This window comes from Sphaerodactylus townsendi, linkage group LG16 (genome assembly GCF_021028975.2).
Source record: "Sphaerodactylus townsendi isolate TG3544 linkage group LG16, MPM_Stown_v2.3, whole genome shotgun sequence".
NCBI lineage: Eukaryota > Metazoa > Chordata > Lepidosauria > Squamata > Sphaerodactylidae > Sphaerodactylus > Sphaerodactylus townsendi.
In genome coordinates, this window is record NC_059440.1 from 23,998,771 (window position 1) to 24,016,748 (window position 17,978).

A 17,978-nucleotide genomic window follows, 5' to 3' on the forward strand; every position below is an offset into this window, starting at 1 on the left:
ATTCTGGAAATGTGCCATTTTTCTGTTTTGTTTTGAGGAAGTTGTCTTCGAAGCTACGACAACACAATATGAGAATCGGCGATATGGGGATATTTCAAGCCATCACAGCTTTGAAGACACCTCCCTCAGAATAGAAATAACAACAAAAGAACAACGGCACACTCCTGGAATTGGCAGGCAAAACTGAATGTTTTTATGCCCAGCAATGACGGAAATAGCAGCCAGATGCAATGCCAGATTAAGAAACATCCCAAGCAAATGGCAGACGGCACGGAGAAGCACTGCAGTGGCAGAAAATGGTGGGCCCAACAGAAACGAAAGTGAAACCTTCCAAATCAGGTGGGAAAAATAAAACATTTCCTAAACTCCATATGGAGAGCAGGAAACCAGATGTGTTTCCACACTCCTACATTCCTGCTGGGTGACATTGGGCTAATCACAGTTCTCTCAGAACTCTCTCAGCCCCACCTACCTCACGAGGTGTCTGTTGTGGGGAGAGGAAGGGAAAGGAGCTTGTAAGCCACCTTGAGTTTTCGGGGGGGGGGGGTCACTAGTTTAGAGGGTTTTTTTAAAAAAAAAACGTTCTGAGGAAATATGTTTCCAAACATTTCGAGCAAAAAAGCTATGGGGAAATCCTGCAGGAAACGTTTTATCATCCAACCTCAAAACATTTCATTTGCATTGTGCAGAGTGGGCCTGTATCTTATGTGAATTTGGGTAAGAAATAAACATTAAGACTAAGCAGAATGAAGGCTGCAATAGCCCAGTTTGGTTTGTTAGAGCTTGGAGACTAAGCCAGGTTAGCCCTGGTTAGTACTTAGATGGAAGACCACCAAGGAAGAAAGGGGATGCAAAAGCAAACCACCTCTGTTTGTCTCTTCCCTGGAATGCCCCATGGTTGGCATCACTATGAATTGGTTGGGACTCGACAGTGCGTTCTTCTTCTTTGTAGCAGCTATGCATCATTGATACTGCATTTGACTGAATGAAAACACTAACAGCTGTAAAATTGTACTGGTATTGTTATTTTACACACTTAACATTAAAAAATAAACTTTTCCAGTTTATCTTATTCTGGAAAACCTGCACCACTATCAGGCAGAGATGGATGGATTTCCCAACGCAAACATGAAAACAAGGAGTACATGTTTCAACAGTATACACATCTCTAACCTTACACCCACATTCCACAACCAAACTCTGCCCTGGATCTCAAAGCGGCATCTAGTTGGTAACAGCCATCAACACAGTTCGACATTGGCAACATCCCATTTTTTTAAAAAAATATTTGTGCACCACAAACATAACAAGAAAGCTTTCTGATCCACCACCAACTTAACAAATCACTATGCCCGTATCTCCAACATGTGCAGGTTCCGGCTTCTGATAATCTGACATTTTGCCACAAAGACAAAAATCCCCATTCAGCAATAAAGGGCAAATTTTCGAATTTAGATCAGGGCTGCGCAGGAATGGAAAAGGGGATTTAAATCTTCAATCCCTCCCCTTCAGTTTTGCTAATCGACCCTGAGCTTCAAGGAGTGTTATTGGGATAAAGACATTATTTTAAAATACACACAGACACACACGCCTTTCCCCTTTATGCACAGTGATATGCATCATTTATACACCTAGTGTACATAATGTTGACTTATTGATGTGAACGTAACGCCACAAGAGCGTACGTTTTTATAGCAAAGATTTGGGGGCATAAAAGAATCATGGATTTAACTCACAAGGGCAAGGCAAAAATCAAAGCGGGGAAGTCAGCGGGGATAAGGAACTAGAAATCATGCGTGGCATTTTTAAAGGATTTTCAATGTTCAAAGCACTTCACACACCTTTTGTTAAGGACAAACGGAAACAATTTATTACTATTTAGTTACCTAACGCATTCAACAGTCGCTTTACGAAAAGTTCTCAAAGGGACTTACAAAAGAGATGCCGGAACAGACCAATTATCCACCGACTCCAGCATCCCATTTTACACAGTGCTCAAACAGGCAGAGCCTCAAAGTCTAAAATCTGTTGCCACCTGTTCGTGGGCATTCCAAAGTAGACTGCCTCGGAAAATGGAGGTTTAGTAGTCATCAATGGCCCTACCTTCCAGGAATATCTAAAGTCATTTTAAAGCCAACAATTCTTTCCAAGCTTAACAACAACCCTGCAGGGTAGGTAGGTATGAATATCTTCATGGTGCGGAGGAGAGTGAGTTAAACGCTAAGAGAGAAACTCATCTAAACACCTTGGCTTGTCCTTGGTAAGAGGTAAGATTCGAAACAGGGACCTTTCAGGTCACAACTCATCCCCCCAGCCTTTATGCTGTTCAATTAAACATTATTTAAAATAGACCTTCCATTTCCTGGAGCCGACGAAGCTCAAAATGAATATTCAGAATGAGACGCTACAGTTCTTTCAGACACCAATTCCAATTACAGAACTGAGGTTCAGACACCCTAGAATCATCAAGGACACATTATTTACTGTGACAAAGTGGAGTTCAAATAAAATAGATATGAGTTCAGGGTAGCCAATTCATCGTTTCCAGACATTTTGTGTGTGCGCAGCGACAATATGCTATAGCAGAGTTCAGAGTTATTATAAAGATTAACAAAACATCCTCATTTACCGCTACATTTATAGCCATGGTTATTTTCTGAGCATTTTCTCCTTTTGCAACAACGTGCTTCCTCCTTTCCATATGATAACACGGAGGTACTCACGGGGTGCTTATCTAGTTGAGATGAAGATGGTTTGAAACAGGGTTACCCAATGCGGTCAGTTTTCTCAAACTGCAGCTGCTGGGGAAGGGGGCCGCTCTGGATTGGAATCACGGCTTTGTGGTGGACAGGAGAGAGACGGTTAACTCCGCAGGGTGTCATTTTCCCAGAAGACATTGGAACCCCCATTTTGTGCTTGGATGGGAGACCCCCAAGGAATTCCAGGGTTGCTACACAAAGGCGGCCAATGGCAAGAAACCTCTTTCAGTCTCTTGCCTTGGAAACCCTATCAGGTCACCATCAGATGGCAGTGACTTTCCACTAAACTACTAAAGCAATGTTGTGTTAGACTCAACGATAGAAGAAGAGTTGGTTTCCATACCCTGCTTTTCTCAACCATATGGAGTCTCACAGCAGCTTCCTTTCCTTCCTCTCCTCTCCAACAGACATCTTAAGAGGTATGTGGGGTTCAGAGAGTTTGGAGAAAACTGTGACTAGCTCAAGGTCACCCAGCAGGCTTCATGCGGAGGAGCGGGGAATCAAACCCAGTTCTCCAGATTAGAGTCCACCACTCTGAACAGCTGCACACATTTTCCAACACATTTCAACTTTTTCCCCATGGAAAAGAAGTACCGGGGCTTTTCGGAAAAGGAGGGGAGAGGGTGGTAAAGTATCGCACATGCTAAGGATGCAGTTGAAGGATTTTTCTCAGCCCTGATAGCCAAGTGTTTCCGAACAAAAGATGGCCTGGTGCTTTCTGCCCACAACACACATGTCCTACTGCCAGTCACAGTTCTCTCAGAACTCTCTCAGTCCACACAGAGGCAGGTGACGGCAAACCACCTCTGAACGTCTCCTGCCTTGAAAACCGTACAGGGTCCCCCTAAGTCGGCTGTGACTTGATGACCCTTGACATACACCCCCTGCTGAGCCCCGGACCCTCCCAAGAAAGGAAAGGGATGGAGACATGTCTTTGCTGAGTTTTCACATTTCTGTCCACATTAAATTGACAACAGCGGGCTTGCCTGAGCTGCGGCCTTCTGGATCTGAACCGCAGTTTTGGGAGTACAGTTACATGAGCTTCCAAGTAGGGCTTGGCTGGCTTCCCCTACTCAGAAGGACGATGGAAACATTCGAAGCATTTAAGGCGCCTGAAAAACATTTATAAAACTTTGCTGCCGAAGCCAAGCAGCTCTGACAAAATGCCAGTTGGAGCCCTCAAAGCACAGGCCTGCTAATAGTTTGGGTTCAGACCGCTCTTGGTCCCCGGCCATTTCAAAGTTCTTCGAGTTCTCTTTTGGTTATTCGAGAAGGATGTTGGCTATGCAAAACGCAGAAGGTTTCACGGACAATTGATTTCCGGATATGGCCAAGTTATCTTATCTTGCAACGTGGCACTCTATACTCCCCACTGTAAAACTGCTTTGAAGGAATGAACCGATTTCTCCGGCTCTGTTTTGGATTCAAGAAAGTCACTCCGGGTTGAGTCGCATTCCTCCTAGAGGAGGAGAGTTTTCAGAGTTAATTCTGGAATGAGCACATGCGCGACTCAATTGCCTCACCTCCCACATGACAAACATATTGCAAAAAAAAACAAAACTTGGTACAGATTTTTTTTCTGTGGTGTTTCACCAAAAGCACACATGTAATCCTATCACTGAATAAAAAGAACATCACTCCCTGTCCTCCTATAAGTGATGTCAGAGCATTGAAGGACTCTGGGGTTGCTCTAGCATTTAGACCCAGCTCCATGGTTAAACCATAGAGTTTTCCCCAAAAGCCAAAGCATCGACGATCAACATACTGACGTCATTTCCGGGCACCTGGGAAATGACATCATTATTTCACTGGCAAGCACCACCCCCTTCCCTAATAAGTCCTCTTGCGGTTGCCAGGTCGTTTCTGAAAACCCTAAACTTTGCGCAGCGAAGAAGTAGGATCCAGGTGCCTGTGTATGAATTTGGTGCTCGTCTGTAAAATAAACAGGATTTCGGACACTCTTACAGATCCAGCAGCTTACATTCTGGCACAAGCTCTTGTAGACTAGAAGCCGCTTTGAGGAGTGTCTCTGTCAGATCTTTGCTAGTCGATGATGAAGAAAAATATTTGTAAACAGAGGGTCAAAGGGCCACGGAAGGTAGAAAATGGGGCTGAGAGGCAATTATGGAAAATTCAAATGTAATCAAGGAAGATAGAGGGACATTCAGGGGCGCGTTAATTGGCAAGTTGCGCGAAGCTAGTTAACACCTGTGATCTAATTTTAAAACCCGAGAAGCCGAGCAGGCATTGTAGAAATGGAAAAAGGTGCAGAAACGGAAGGCGAGATGATCACAAGGCTGGAGTGCCTTCCTTACAAGCCATGCAAAGAACGTCCCCAAAACAAACAAATCTATAAAGCCAACATCAAAGAGCAGCTAACTAAAACCACTGATGAAGATATAAAGGGAAGGTTGGATCCAGCCAGCTGTTTCACACCTCCTCAATGCCCCACATGGCTTTTACACGTTGCCGTGCCGTGATCATGATCCTTAGCGTAGCTTTTTCTGGTGCTTAAAGGGGACCCTACCCTCACCAGGAGAAAAACTGTCTGGATCCAACTGGAAAGCACGAAGATGAACTAGGAAGGTAATATGTGCTCTTGCCTATGAGAAGGGAAAAGACTCAGGTCAGCTCACCAGTATGCAACTTTTACTGTGAAAATCTCACCCACCCACACTCACACATTATGCATGTGCAGAGAAGATGAATGAAGAAACAAAAGGGCCATCAACATCTTTCGTCAAAAGAACTCAGGACAGACTTAGATGTTCTGGTGTTTACAGATCCAACTGGTGGACATCAATACCATTTTAGAGGGGCATTTGGCCATTTTAAAATGTCACACGGGTCCAAAGCAGTCAAATTCATCTCTTAAATGGCACCTGTAGTGTCTATTTTGGCTCTCAGTCAACTTCCATGCAGGAACTCTTCACAGAGTCTTTGAGATCAACAGCTCGTTCAGATAAGATAGATAGATAGATAGATAGATAGATAGATAGATAGATAGATAGATAGATAGATAGATAGATAGATAGATAGATAGATAGATAGATAGATAGATAGATAGACAGACAGACAGACAGACAGACAGACGGACGGACGGACGGACGGACGGACGGACGGACGGACGGACGGACGGACGGACGGACGGACGGACGGACGGACGGGTGGGTAGGTGGATGGATGGGTGGATGGGTGGATGGGTGGATGGATGGATGGATGGATGGATGGATGGATGGATGGATGGATGGATGGATGGATGGATGGATGGATGGATGGATGGATGGATGGATGGATGGATGGATGGATGGATGGATGGATGGATGGATGGAAGGCTGTTCCACGCATGAAAAAGATCTAGCCAGCGCTTCACATTCTGTCAACCAGAACAGCCCTCCATCTTGGCACACAGAAGTGAGGACAGAGAATATGTGTCAATTAAGCTCACAGGTCGTCCACAGAGCTCAATGGCTCGACAGATTCAAATTCATGTCTCCCAGTACCAATCTGACCCCGGAGCTGCCAAGCCACACAAGGTTCTTTCTTAAAAACAGCAGTGTTGAGGGACAACACAAGACAGAAATCCCCCTTTTCTTTCCTCCCAAGCACCCGCTACGGAGTCTGAGAAACGCTGAGCACTGACCACCTACCTCTGCAGACCGTCCCATTCTCCTCCGACTCATATCCAGCTTTACACATGCAGCGCCCAATGGGCACCAGCCACTCTCCATCACCGTTGCAGTATAACTTGATCGGTACATCCACCTCTTCAGCGTTGGGGATGCAAGTACCCCTTGCAGCCACCAGTGAAGTGCTCTCGGCTCCAGAGAGAGTCTCCTGGAAAACAGCTCCGTTCTGGATGATCCGCGGGCATTTACGGTAGAAAACACGGACGGCAATCAAGGACATGCAGCCTCCGTAGTCCTGGAAGGCCAGGTAAAATCCATTTTTGGAGACAGGCCCAAAGCTACGCACCTCGGTGTTGATTTTCATCACCCGGCCCCCGAGGTCCACCTGAGAGAAGCTCTCGTCCGCAGCAATGGTGTCCACTTTCACCCAAGGGTTTTCCATCCAGGTGGGAAACGTCTTGGTAGCAGAGTCAAAGTCGGATTCATAATAGTAGAGATTAAAGGTCTCTTTACAGGAGCCGGGGACGTTGGGGATGCTGCTGCAGTCCCGTACGGAGAACTTCATTTCCACGTGGATGCGGTGGGCCCCCCGCCTCCGGATATACTTGGTCCTCAGCCAGTTGTTCTGGCTAGATTCAAAAACGTTGCATACCTGGTAAGTCCGGATCGTGTTCATGTTCTCGTCATAGCCACTCACTTCTTCCCACTGCAGAGAAGAGACAAGGAAAAGTCACTGCTTGGCACACCACCCTTGAGATGGCCTTCAAGTTGGACTGTCAACTCCAGATGGGGACATTCTTGCAGACATGGGGAAGGGAACCTGAGGACAGAGGTTTGGGGAGGGGGGAGACCTCAACAGACTCCATCATCCAAAACAGCCATTTTCTCCAGGGGAACAAACTGATCTCCACAGTCTGAAGATCACTTATAATCCCAGGAGATCTCACCTGGAGGTTGGCAACCAAACCTACAAGTAAGACAGCCACCTTTTTCACAAAAGGGTCTCCGTTATTGAATTATATGACAAGGAAAATTTTGACAAATGTATTGTAAATATTGAGGGAATGTGTGTATTTATTCACTTGCTGAAAGATATAATAAGGAAAAAAAGGAGAAAATAAATACATATATAAGACACTGGGATATAGAAGGTAGAATGGCAAATTACTAAATTAGACTTTATTTTGGTTTTTTATATTGATTTGGGACTCCGTATAATGAATTTTTCTTCTCTTTTTTTGAATTATGTAACAATGATTATCTGATATGTTTTAAATTAATAAACTTTATTATATATAATATATATATATTATAGAATATAGAATATATAATTGAAAGGAAGACAGACACATTGCCACTACTGCAACCCAAGTGTTTGGGTGAGCGGATACATGCCAAACTTTCCTGCTGGAAATATCTCTTCCAACAGGCATGGCGTTCTCATCTAGGAAAGAAAGATGTTAATAATTGGGGCTCTCCACACATTAAAACAATCTGAGGCCTAATTTAAGCAAAGAGCTTAGAGGGTTTAAAGAGATTTCCCTCGTGACAAAATATGCAGGCTCGGGGCCTTATTTAACCTCTGCTGTAAAACGTGCCAAGAAGTTCTCCGTTTATGCCCAGAGATCCGCAGCCCATCCAGATACGTGTGCGTGGTGAGCACGACAGCACATTAGGTACTCTGCACGAGTCACAGCACGGTTTACACGAGACCCTAATCCCATGCAGAGTCACACTGGAAGCCTCTTTCCGCCTTGCGAGGATCCCGTTTCAATTGGACTTTAATCAACTTTTCGTATGAATTTTAATCAAAGTGTCCCTTAATCAATTTCTTTTGCCCAGGAGCACCGACAATACCCCTGAAGCAAAACCGCGTTTTGATTTCAGACGAGGCGCATAGCAGGCGTCTTTATTTATTATCAAAGCTTCTCCCACCCACCTATCGGCAAAATAAGCCCTAAAGGAAGCTCCTCGACAGGTTTTTTAAAACCCGATCATTAAAAACACAATAAAAAGAAATAAACAGATGCACATGAAGGCTAAAAAGTCCAGCTGATAAAGGATATTAAAATAATAATCTGTGGCCTTCCTCAGCTAATAGGGAGCAATAGAACCTACGGAGAGATAATAAAACAGAACACTCCAGAATGGGAAAGGGATGGGGAGGGGGGAGAAGCAGAAACGAGAGATGAATAACAATTTCTCGTCCCCACTGAAAATCTGTGTCCTGATTTTGCTTCTCCTTTGTAAGGCCTGACATCTCGCATCTTTGGGGGTCGTTTTCCGTTCCCCGCTTTTTTCCTGTTAAGTTTATGCAATGTTTAATATGTAACTGAGCCAGTGCCCTGTAGTGGTTAAGAGCAAGTGCACTCTAATCTGGAGAACCAGGTTTTATTCCTGACACTTGAGTTGTGGAGGCTTATCTGGTGAACCAGATTAGCTTTTGCACTCCAGCACATGCCAGCTAGGTGACTTTGGGCTACTCACATTTCTTTGGAGCTCTCTCAGCCCCACCCACCTCACAGGGTGTTTGTTGTGGGCGGGGGGAGGAGATTGTAAGCCCCCTTGAGTCTCCTTACAGGAGAGAAAGGGGGGATATAACTCTTTTTCTTCTGCTATCTGATGTAAAAAACTGTGTTATTTACTGCATTCATACCCTGCCTGTTCCCCCAAGGGGGACGCAAAATGGCTTTCACCATCTTCTCCTCTGTTTTATCCTCACAACAACCACAACCGTGTTAGGTAGATTAGACTGAGATTGGGCGCCCAGAAAAATTTCAAAGCATTGGGGGATTAGAACAATGCCCTTAAGGATGCAAAGGCATGTCTAAAATACCGGCAGGAGAGGTAAAACCCGTGGCAAGTTGTGGAAGGGCCACAGCAGTGCAGCAATTTGGTTGTCATGCTAGGATCCACGAGACCCAGTTTCGAATTTCCACTCTGCCATGGAGGCTCACTGGATTATTTTGGGCTCTCTCAACCTAGCCTACCTTACAGGGTTGTAGGGAGGAGAGAATGAGGAAGGAAAACCAAGCAGGCAGCACTGAGCTCCTCAAAAGAAGGCCGTTGACAGAAAAACATGATGGTAGGGAGAAGAGTTTGACCCGCTACAATTTTACCCCAGGCATAAGGATCTGTACCCATGGAGTTACTTCTCCCCCTTGGCATCCAAAATACTATTGTGGGGGTCTCTTTTGGGGGTTATTTGGGCCAGCCATGGGGGGGGGGGAGAGAAAGTGAAGAGGCATTCCCATTAAAAAAGCCCCTAGGGATTTAAGGTACAGCCTCTAATATAGTTCACAGGACCACTCTTTAGCATTTGTAATACCCCTGTTCCCATACCAAAAGTAGATGCCTGAGCAACCCCCATGCCCCTGCAAAAAGAAAACCCCACACACATTATTACTCACTGTCAAAGGCACTTCTCCGCCTGCTGTTAATTACTCTGCAATTCATTTACGCTGCATTCATTGACTTTGCTAATGGCCTTTTCAGCACCCATTTCTGAAACAGGTGTCGGTAAACTTGCTGTTAACAGGGTTTTTTTTTTAAAAAAAATCTTATACTGTTTAATTGAATATTTAAGTTCACAAGCAGCCTATGCGTTCTCGATGCTGGAAAGGTGCAACTCAAACACGTTCATGTTCTCTGAAGGGGGAAGGCGAAGAAGAATCTCTAAAAGCTTGAAAATGGGGACAGCGATTTCATAAAAACCACCCCAGAGAGGGTTAGGGGCCCAGCAATGTACAGAAGAGCAGCCGTGCCCCATAGTCCGTCTTGTTCAGCATCCTGTTTGCTGCAGATATAGATGTTTTCAAGAAGTCCTTCAAACATGGAAAAGAGTCTGAAGACTTCTCCCATTGTGGCAACCAAGAAATTCTTACTCTGAAGATGGGAGATGAGCCACATACCCCCTTGATTGGCCTTTATGGACCTCTTCACTGCTATCTTTTAGAGACATCTGACCTACCAGCCACCATGTCACCATGTGGCTGTGAGTTCCACAAGTTAACTAAAGCTTAGTGCTTCCTTTCACCCATCCCAGACCGACTTGCTCATTAATTCTATGGAGGACCCTTACGACCACCAACCCTAAATTGGGGAATTCCTGGAGATTTTGGTGGTACAGCCTGGGATTTGGGGAAGGGAGAGCGTTCAGTGGAGCATAATGCCATAGAGTCCACCCTCCAAATCAGCCAATTTCTCCAGGGTGATCTCTGTTGTCTAGAGATTGGTTGTAATCCTGGAGATCTTTAGCCTTGAGAGCAGCAGTGGCATAGTGGTTAATAATGAAAATATGTTTCAAAACCAATCCCCTTACACCAAACCCCATGGTGTGTAAACTGATTTCTCAAAACGCTTACTCTAACCATCTTCCTGCAAGTGCATAGATAGGCTCCGCCTCCAAAGGTTTCCCCAGAAATATACTGGATATTTAGTCTACAATAGTAATAAATGAGATTAATTTCAAATTATTTTCAGGAATTGGGCTAGTCCTGAAAGCAGCAGTGGCGTAGTAGTTAAGAGCAGGTGCACTCTAATCTGGAGAATTGGGTTTGAATACCCACTCTGCCACTGGAGCTGTGTGGAGGCTTATCTGGGGAACTATATTAGCCTGTGATCTCCAACACATGCCAGCTGGATGACCTTGGGCTAGTCCAGCTTTTCAAAGCTCTCTCAGCCCCACCCACCTCACAGGGTGTTTGTTGTGGGGGGAGGGAAAGGAGATTGTAAGCCCCTTTGAGTCTCCTTACAGGAAAGGGGGGATATAAATATAAAGGAGGGCTAGGCCCTCCTCCTCCTCCTCCTCCTCCTCTTCCTCTCTTCTTCTTCTCATGTGGAGGATAATAACCAATATGGGAAATTGCACCCCAAAAGCTTTCTGCTCTAGGTCCACCTCCCCCCAGTTACTATAATGATGGGTTTACAGGTTGGGGCGTCTGCCACTGTTGAAGAGTATGAAAATAATACTACAAAACATATAAATGTAAACAATGAACAACAATATGTTATAAAGTTGGCATATCAGTGCTGTGAGCTTTTTTGGTACAGATTCTCAATTACTATAATGGAGGACTCATGTAGAGATTGGCAAAGGGTCTCTATATCCTATTGTTTCATGAGAGGGAGGCAACCCCTTCTTTCCAGTTTCTCCACAACGTCCCTCCTCAGTCCAAGAACGCCCATCACCCTTTCCTCTCTCTGCTCCTGTTCCCTTGAGACCCAGTCTCCCAAATCCCCTCGACCGTGAGCTTTCTTTTCCAACCCAGGCCCAGCAAAACCCTTGAGTGACACCTCCCAGAATCCCCTGTCTTTCCAGCAGGGTGAGAAAAGATTCCTTCCCCCCCCCCACCACCCCACCACCTTCCTTGCAGCTTAATTAGGAGCCTCTGCCCCCTCCCTTTACCCCCTCCCAATTGCTAATTAACATGCCAGGCCTAAAAAGGCTGGCCCCAAACAAAGCCCCTTCATGCAGCCCCCCAGCGGACGGGGGGCTCCCCTCTCCCCTTCTCCGCAACCAAGCATTCAAGACAGACCAGGCATGGCAAGAGGAGAGCCGACCTGAGGGGGGGGGGCTGCATCTATTGAGCACACCGACCCACCCTTTGCACATTTGCTAGCGCAACCTGCGCACACTCTCCCCTTCTCGCACACAAACACACTGGCAGGCAGGCAGGGTACATCTATTCATAAATAGTTGGGATTGAGGAAGGGGGGGGGGTCTCTTTTTGGACAGCTCGCTGTCCATTCCAGAAGAGAGGGGTCTGCCATTCAGAGAAGGGGGGAGTCCAACCTTGTCAGTTGGGGAAAAGAACAGCGTTGTTCAACAAGGGCTGCCCAAGGCTGTGACAATATCAATATAAGGGTTGGAGCAATGTAAAGATTAGCGTTTATGTCAATACACAGAGTTTTTTTCTTTTCCTTAAGGGAGTCAGAGTGGGTGCTTTCTGTTTGTTTGTTAGGGACTAAATATTTATTTGCCTCTTTCAGTTTCCCACACTGCTGCTCAGTCAACAACAGGCGCCCACAAAAGGGACTTGCGGAAATTGCTTCTCCTAACGCAAAAGCTGTCAGTTCCCATAACAAGTTTTCTGCTTGGTATGTAGAAGACCCAGGTTCATTCCTTGGCACCTCCATCCAAACAGTACTGTGCTGGGTATGTTGGCTCCAGGTAGAGCACTGGGTCAAGTTCAAGGTGTTGGTGTCAACCTTCAAAGCCCCAATTGGGCTGGGACCCATGTATCTCCTGGACCACCCCTTCCAATATGTCCCTCAAAGGTCACTGTGTTCATCCAGTGGAGACCTTTTGGTGATCTCTGGCCCAAGGGAAGTCCAGCTATCCTCAACCAGGGCCGGAGTCCTTTCGGCTCTGGACCATGCCTGGTGGAGACCATGCCTGGGGTTGACCAGAGCCCTTTAACAACTGGTTGTTTACAAGTACCATTTTAACAACTGGTTCTGCTGAACTGGTGCGAACCTGCTGAATCCCACCACTGCCTTAGGGGTTTAACACAGTTCCGCAGGGCCTGTAAGACAGTTACACTGGACATATCACTGAGGCAGCAATGGTGATACATCAAAATGGGCCCCATTCCCCCCCGTTGAGGTCCCATCTACATCAAACTAAATAGTGGAATCACAATAGAAGATAGGACCCATGTATTAAATAGGAACCTGAAAGGGAAGGGGAGGTATAGAAATTTAATATAAATACGTACATACCTACATATGTTCTTGCTGATAGATTTTAGATTAAAATGACATTGTTGTAATCATGGTTTTACTGCACCCCTGTGCTCACACACGTTCGTAAGCCCTGTTCAATATAAAGGAACTTATTCCTGAGTAAATCGCATAGGGTGGTGCGGTACTTTGTTTCCTAAAATGGCGTTGGCAGTGTGCCCCCTCCACGAAATGCCATATTTCTTTTTTTTAAAAAAAAAAAATCTGCCATGAGGTTAATTAATCAGCTAATTGCAATCATTAGTCTGTCAGACTTATTGGAATTATTCTATGAGCTTATGGCATCCCTGAAAGAAAATTATCGGAAGCTTGCTTTCGCCACTGTTTCTAAGCAGTTCTTGCCCAACACATTCACGGCAGGGAGCTTGAAAATGCGTTGTGGATGGGGAGGGAAATCTTTTTAGAGCATGCAAAAGATATGCCTCTTATTCAGAGGCATGGGGGGGAGGGGAATGGCGCCCGGGGCAACACCTGCTCCAGGCGCGCCCCAACCCATGCTCCACTTACCTTAGCTGGTGGGAGCCTGCCATGGGCCGCTCTGCCAGCTGAAAAAGCAGGGGCAGCCTGCGGCAGGCTCCCGCTGGCTAAGGTAAGTGGAGCACCGAGGGGGGGGGCCTTGGGGGTGCCCAGAGCAGGTGTTGCCCCAGCCACTATTTCCCCCCTACACCTCTACCTATGAGCTATTAAGGCTATGACCGGTCCATGCCTCTACCTGTGAGCTATGCAGGCTATGACCGGTCCAACAATTAGGGCTGCCAACTCCAGGTTAGAAATTCCTGGGATGAAGGCTGGGAAGTCTGAGGTTGGAAGAAGGGAGGGATCTCCATATAATCCCCATAATGCATCTTCCAAAGCAGCCATTTTCTGCAGAAGAACCAATCTAGAGATCAGTTGTAATCCCAGGAGATCTCCAGTTTCCACCTGGAGACTGGCAACTATACCAGCATTTAATTTTTCTATCTCAACTTGAATTCTGTCCTCAAGACCATTGAGTCAAGTTTATCACAACTTCCACCAGGTCTTGCAGCATCCCTTTGTAACTGAGGTTAGCAGTAAAAGTAGCTCCAGGCAATGGCGGAGCTACAATGGGACGGGGGGCAAAAACACCCCAGGCACAGGCACGGGCGGCAGAGAATTGCTCCCCTCTCCCCTCCCCTCAGGTCACCTCAGGTCTCCTCCATGGCCCGTAGCAGCCTTCACAGCTTGTAGCAGTTCCCACAGACCACAGCAGGCTGTTTTTTTCACTTTTAAAAGGTAGGTGAGGGGTATTTGGGAGTGGGGGTGCGAGGAGGAGCACGTGGGGGGGTGGCTGCTATTTTGCCCCAGGTGCCATTTTTTCATATGGCACTGGCTCCAGGCCGAGGAGACCCTCTTCCTGCTCTAAGTCCTCCCACCCACCCACCCACCCCTGTTTCCACTGCTCTATCCTACCCAGAAACTCACCCCTGATGGTGGGTGCACCGTCCACCCAAGTTCTGCCGTTGCTGTAGTGGAGTCCATCAGCGTTTCTGGAGGGAGAGAGAAAAAGCAAATATCATCAGAGGTCCCCTTCGCTCCCAAGTCCACTTTAGATCAGGGGTCCCCAACCTTTTTGAACCTGCAGGTGCATCCGGAATTCATAGCACAATAGGCACCATAACAAAATGGCTGCCACAAAATGGCTGCCGCACGAGACAGCCATAAAATGATTGCCACAGCCAGTGCCAGGTTTAGATGAAGAGAAGCCCTCAGATATTCCACTTGGGAGGCCCCTCTCAACCCTCACCTTCACAACTAGAGGAAGATGGGAAAGTGTTTTAAACAAAAGCGGGTAAAGCCAAGAAGGATGGCAGGTGTTTAAAATCCCTCTTTTCACAATTCCTCCTCTAAAGGACATAAGATGTTACTGTTAAATACCATAGCGATAGGGTGAAAAAAACACATCAATGTTGAAATGGACATTGCAGAAAACCTCTGCCATAACCAAACTTTGTAAACACTTCGTGGAATAAGCAGGAATTTTGAGGAAATGGAAGTTTTACAGTATGATTTTGAAATGGAGTGCAAGGAACATTCCTGGAAGATTGTTTAGAGCATAGGTGTCAAACTCGCGCCCCTCCAGATGTTATGGACTACAGTTCCCATCATCCCCTGCCAGCATCAGGCTTGCAGAGGATGATGGGAACTGTAGTCCATGACATCTGGAGGGTCACGAGTTTGGCACCTGTGGTTTAGGGAATATGGTGTGCAAATGACTGCATGTGTAAGAAATGCCTATGACAGTGTCAGAAATATTATGCACCTTGGCTGGAGGCCCCCTGAATTTTGAGGCCTTAGGTTTTGGTTTGCCAAGTCTACAGGTAAATCTGGCACTAACTTCACTTCAGTGACACTGTACAGATCCTTCTTTTATGGTAGCACTTGCTTCTGAAACTACAGTTTAAAAAATCCTGCACAGCCAATCAAAACTCCAGTAGCCAGTTAGAAACCTTGCTGGGTAAAAGTCCTACCTGGCCCACCTACTTTCTCAAAACACCTGGCAGGTGCCAGGAAAGTTGTCAAGGAACCTGTTGGGGACGCTTGACTTAGACAAATTCTCACTCTTTCCAACCCTACTGTTGTTCAAGTCATGTTTCATTCTCACTCAGACCCAAGGTCAATTACAACATATATATTTCTAAAATGCAATCAAAACACCATCATGCATACAATAAACAACGCAATTAACTGCTTGAAATTAGACGTCTTTATTGCATCTTTATCCAACCATTACTCCAAGCAGCTCCCAGAGATGTGACAGTTCTTCCATCCCCGTTTTATCTGCACTACAATCCTGAGTTTTGACTGAAAGAGCTGGACTGGCCTGAAATCATTCAGGACACTTCATGATGGAGCATGTCGGATTCGAACCTGGGGCCCTCTCTGCACAGATATTTTCACACGTTCTGAGGCAGGAAATAAAACATTTCCGCCATGGAGCTCTGTGTTGTTTTTAGCCCCATTTTATTTGCAGCTTCAAAATGTTTTGATTTAATCCCCCTTCAAAACGATCCTCAGGCTGAAACGTTTTGAAAACGTCTTCCGTTGCTGTGCGATCTCTTTCATATGTTTCCCATGCCTCTCTGCTGTCCCTAATCTTCCTCCGCGGTGCCATTTTCTGAGCTCCCTCCGCTTTCCCTCATCTGTTTATTTCAATCATTTCTAGTTTGTTTTGTTTTTGATGGCTAAACTTGGATGCTTCAAATATACTAGGAATAGAGAATTATGGCAAGAAGCTTTGAGGCAATTAAGCATCAATTCAACAGAGAACAAAACCAAAAAAAAAATCATGTAATGACAACCAAGAATCATTGTGGCGTAGGAGGTTAAGAGCTCGTGTATCTAATCTGGAGGAACCGGGTTTGATCCCCAGCTCTGTCGCCTGAGCTGTGGAGGCTTATCTGGGGAATTCAGATTAGCCTGTACACTCCCACACATGCCAGCTGGGTGACCTTGGGCTAGTCACAGCTTCTCGGAGCTCTCTCAGCCCCACCCACCTCACAGGGTGTTTGTTGTGAGGGGGGGAAGGGCAAGGAGATTGTAAGCACCTTTGAGTCTCCTGCAGGAGAGAAAGGGGGGATATAAATCCAAACTCTTCTTCTTCTTCTTCTTCTTCTTCTTCTTCTTCTTCTTCTTCTTCTTCTTCTTCTTCTTCTTCGAGGGATTAAGTGCAGAAATACATTGTAGTAAAGGGGGGATTGAAAATGTTTTCCAAATGTTTTCGGTGATTTGTGTGGAAAGAGACAGGGTCTCATACAGCTTAGCCTGATACATTAACCACCTCCCCGCACCACTGTGGAACTTTCACACTAGTCCCGTATACAAGATCCATGCAATCCTATGGGCCTCCGTGGCAACCACTTCCATCTTGTCAAGAAGTACACTTAAGGTGATGCTCAGGAGCAGCACCTGCTCAGGTGCTAACCTCTAGGTGGGGCCTGGAGATTTTGCAGAATTATAACTGATCTCTGGACATCAGAGAGCAGTTCTTCTGGAGAAAATGGCTCCCTTGGAGGGTGGACTCTCCACTTTCTCTAAACCAGGCTCCACTCCCAAATTTCTAAGAATTCCCCAACCCAAAGTTGGCAACCTCTGGGCAGACAGGCCAGTGAGAGAGACTGGACACCCATCTCTCTTTACACCACTTGGCCCTAAGTATTTATCTGCAGATCCACACCCAGCATTCAAAATAAATCCACAGCTGATGAGAAGGGCCTGACGCAAGCTTGGCCGCTTTCCCGGGGGAGCCGCGCCGCTTCCCCACGGCCCAGTTAGCGATGTGAGCCCATTCATCCCACACCCGAAGGCCTTTCATTAAAGGTCTGTATGCCGGAGTTGGCCTCGCTCCAGAACCAAAGAGATGCCAGCAAGGATTCGGTCCGACCCTGGCAGGACCGGCATAGAAATTTCACAGAGAGAAGGCGACTCTCGAAGGGTTTCGGTGTCAAGTATCCTGGCAAGGCCGCAGCCAGCCCAGGGTGGGCAGAAGACGTAAAAAATGTCTAGTCAGAACTAAAGACACAGGCAAAGTTTCCCAGCCAGGGGTGGTCAGGAAGCTGTGGAAGATTCCTTAAGATTCCTAAACCCCTAATAGATCAAGGAAACTTCCTATGGACGCCCACCCTACCATTTTTTACTCCTTCTGATCGATTCTCTCTCCCTCCCTCCTTCCCTTCTCTCCCTCACAAGCGGAAGATTTTTGCTAGGGGGGTTGGTGGCACTGCCTCATTAAATGAGCGTCCCCATTGACACGGGTATACCCCCTCCCAACAAGTTATACAGAGTGGAATTAATTGCCCAGATAATTAAAGCCCTCTCTCTCTCTCTT

At 46.2% G+C, this 17,978-nt stretch overlaps 1 protein-coding gene across 6 annotated transcripts in view; it reads right to left on the bottom strand.

The window, feature by feature from the left end:
* EPHB2 (EPH receptor B2) overlaps positions 1 to 17,978 on the bottom strand; it is a 93,844-nt gene that overhangs the window by 59,044 nt on the left and 16,822 nt on the right. For all 6 annotated transcript variants that reach the window (XM_048518964.1, XM_048518962.1, XM_048518961.1 and 3 more), the window contains exons 2-3: positions 14,576 to 14,640; positions 6,410 to 7,094 (exon numbers count right to left, since the gene is read on the bottom strand). In XM_048518964.1, the coding sequence (XP_048374921.1) occupies positions 6,410 to 7,094; positions 14,576 to 14,640 (750 nt within the window). The remainder of the gene's footprint in view (positions 1 to 6,409; positions 7,095 to 14,575; positions 14,641 to 17,978) is intronic.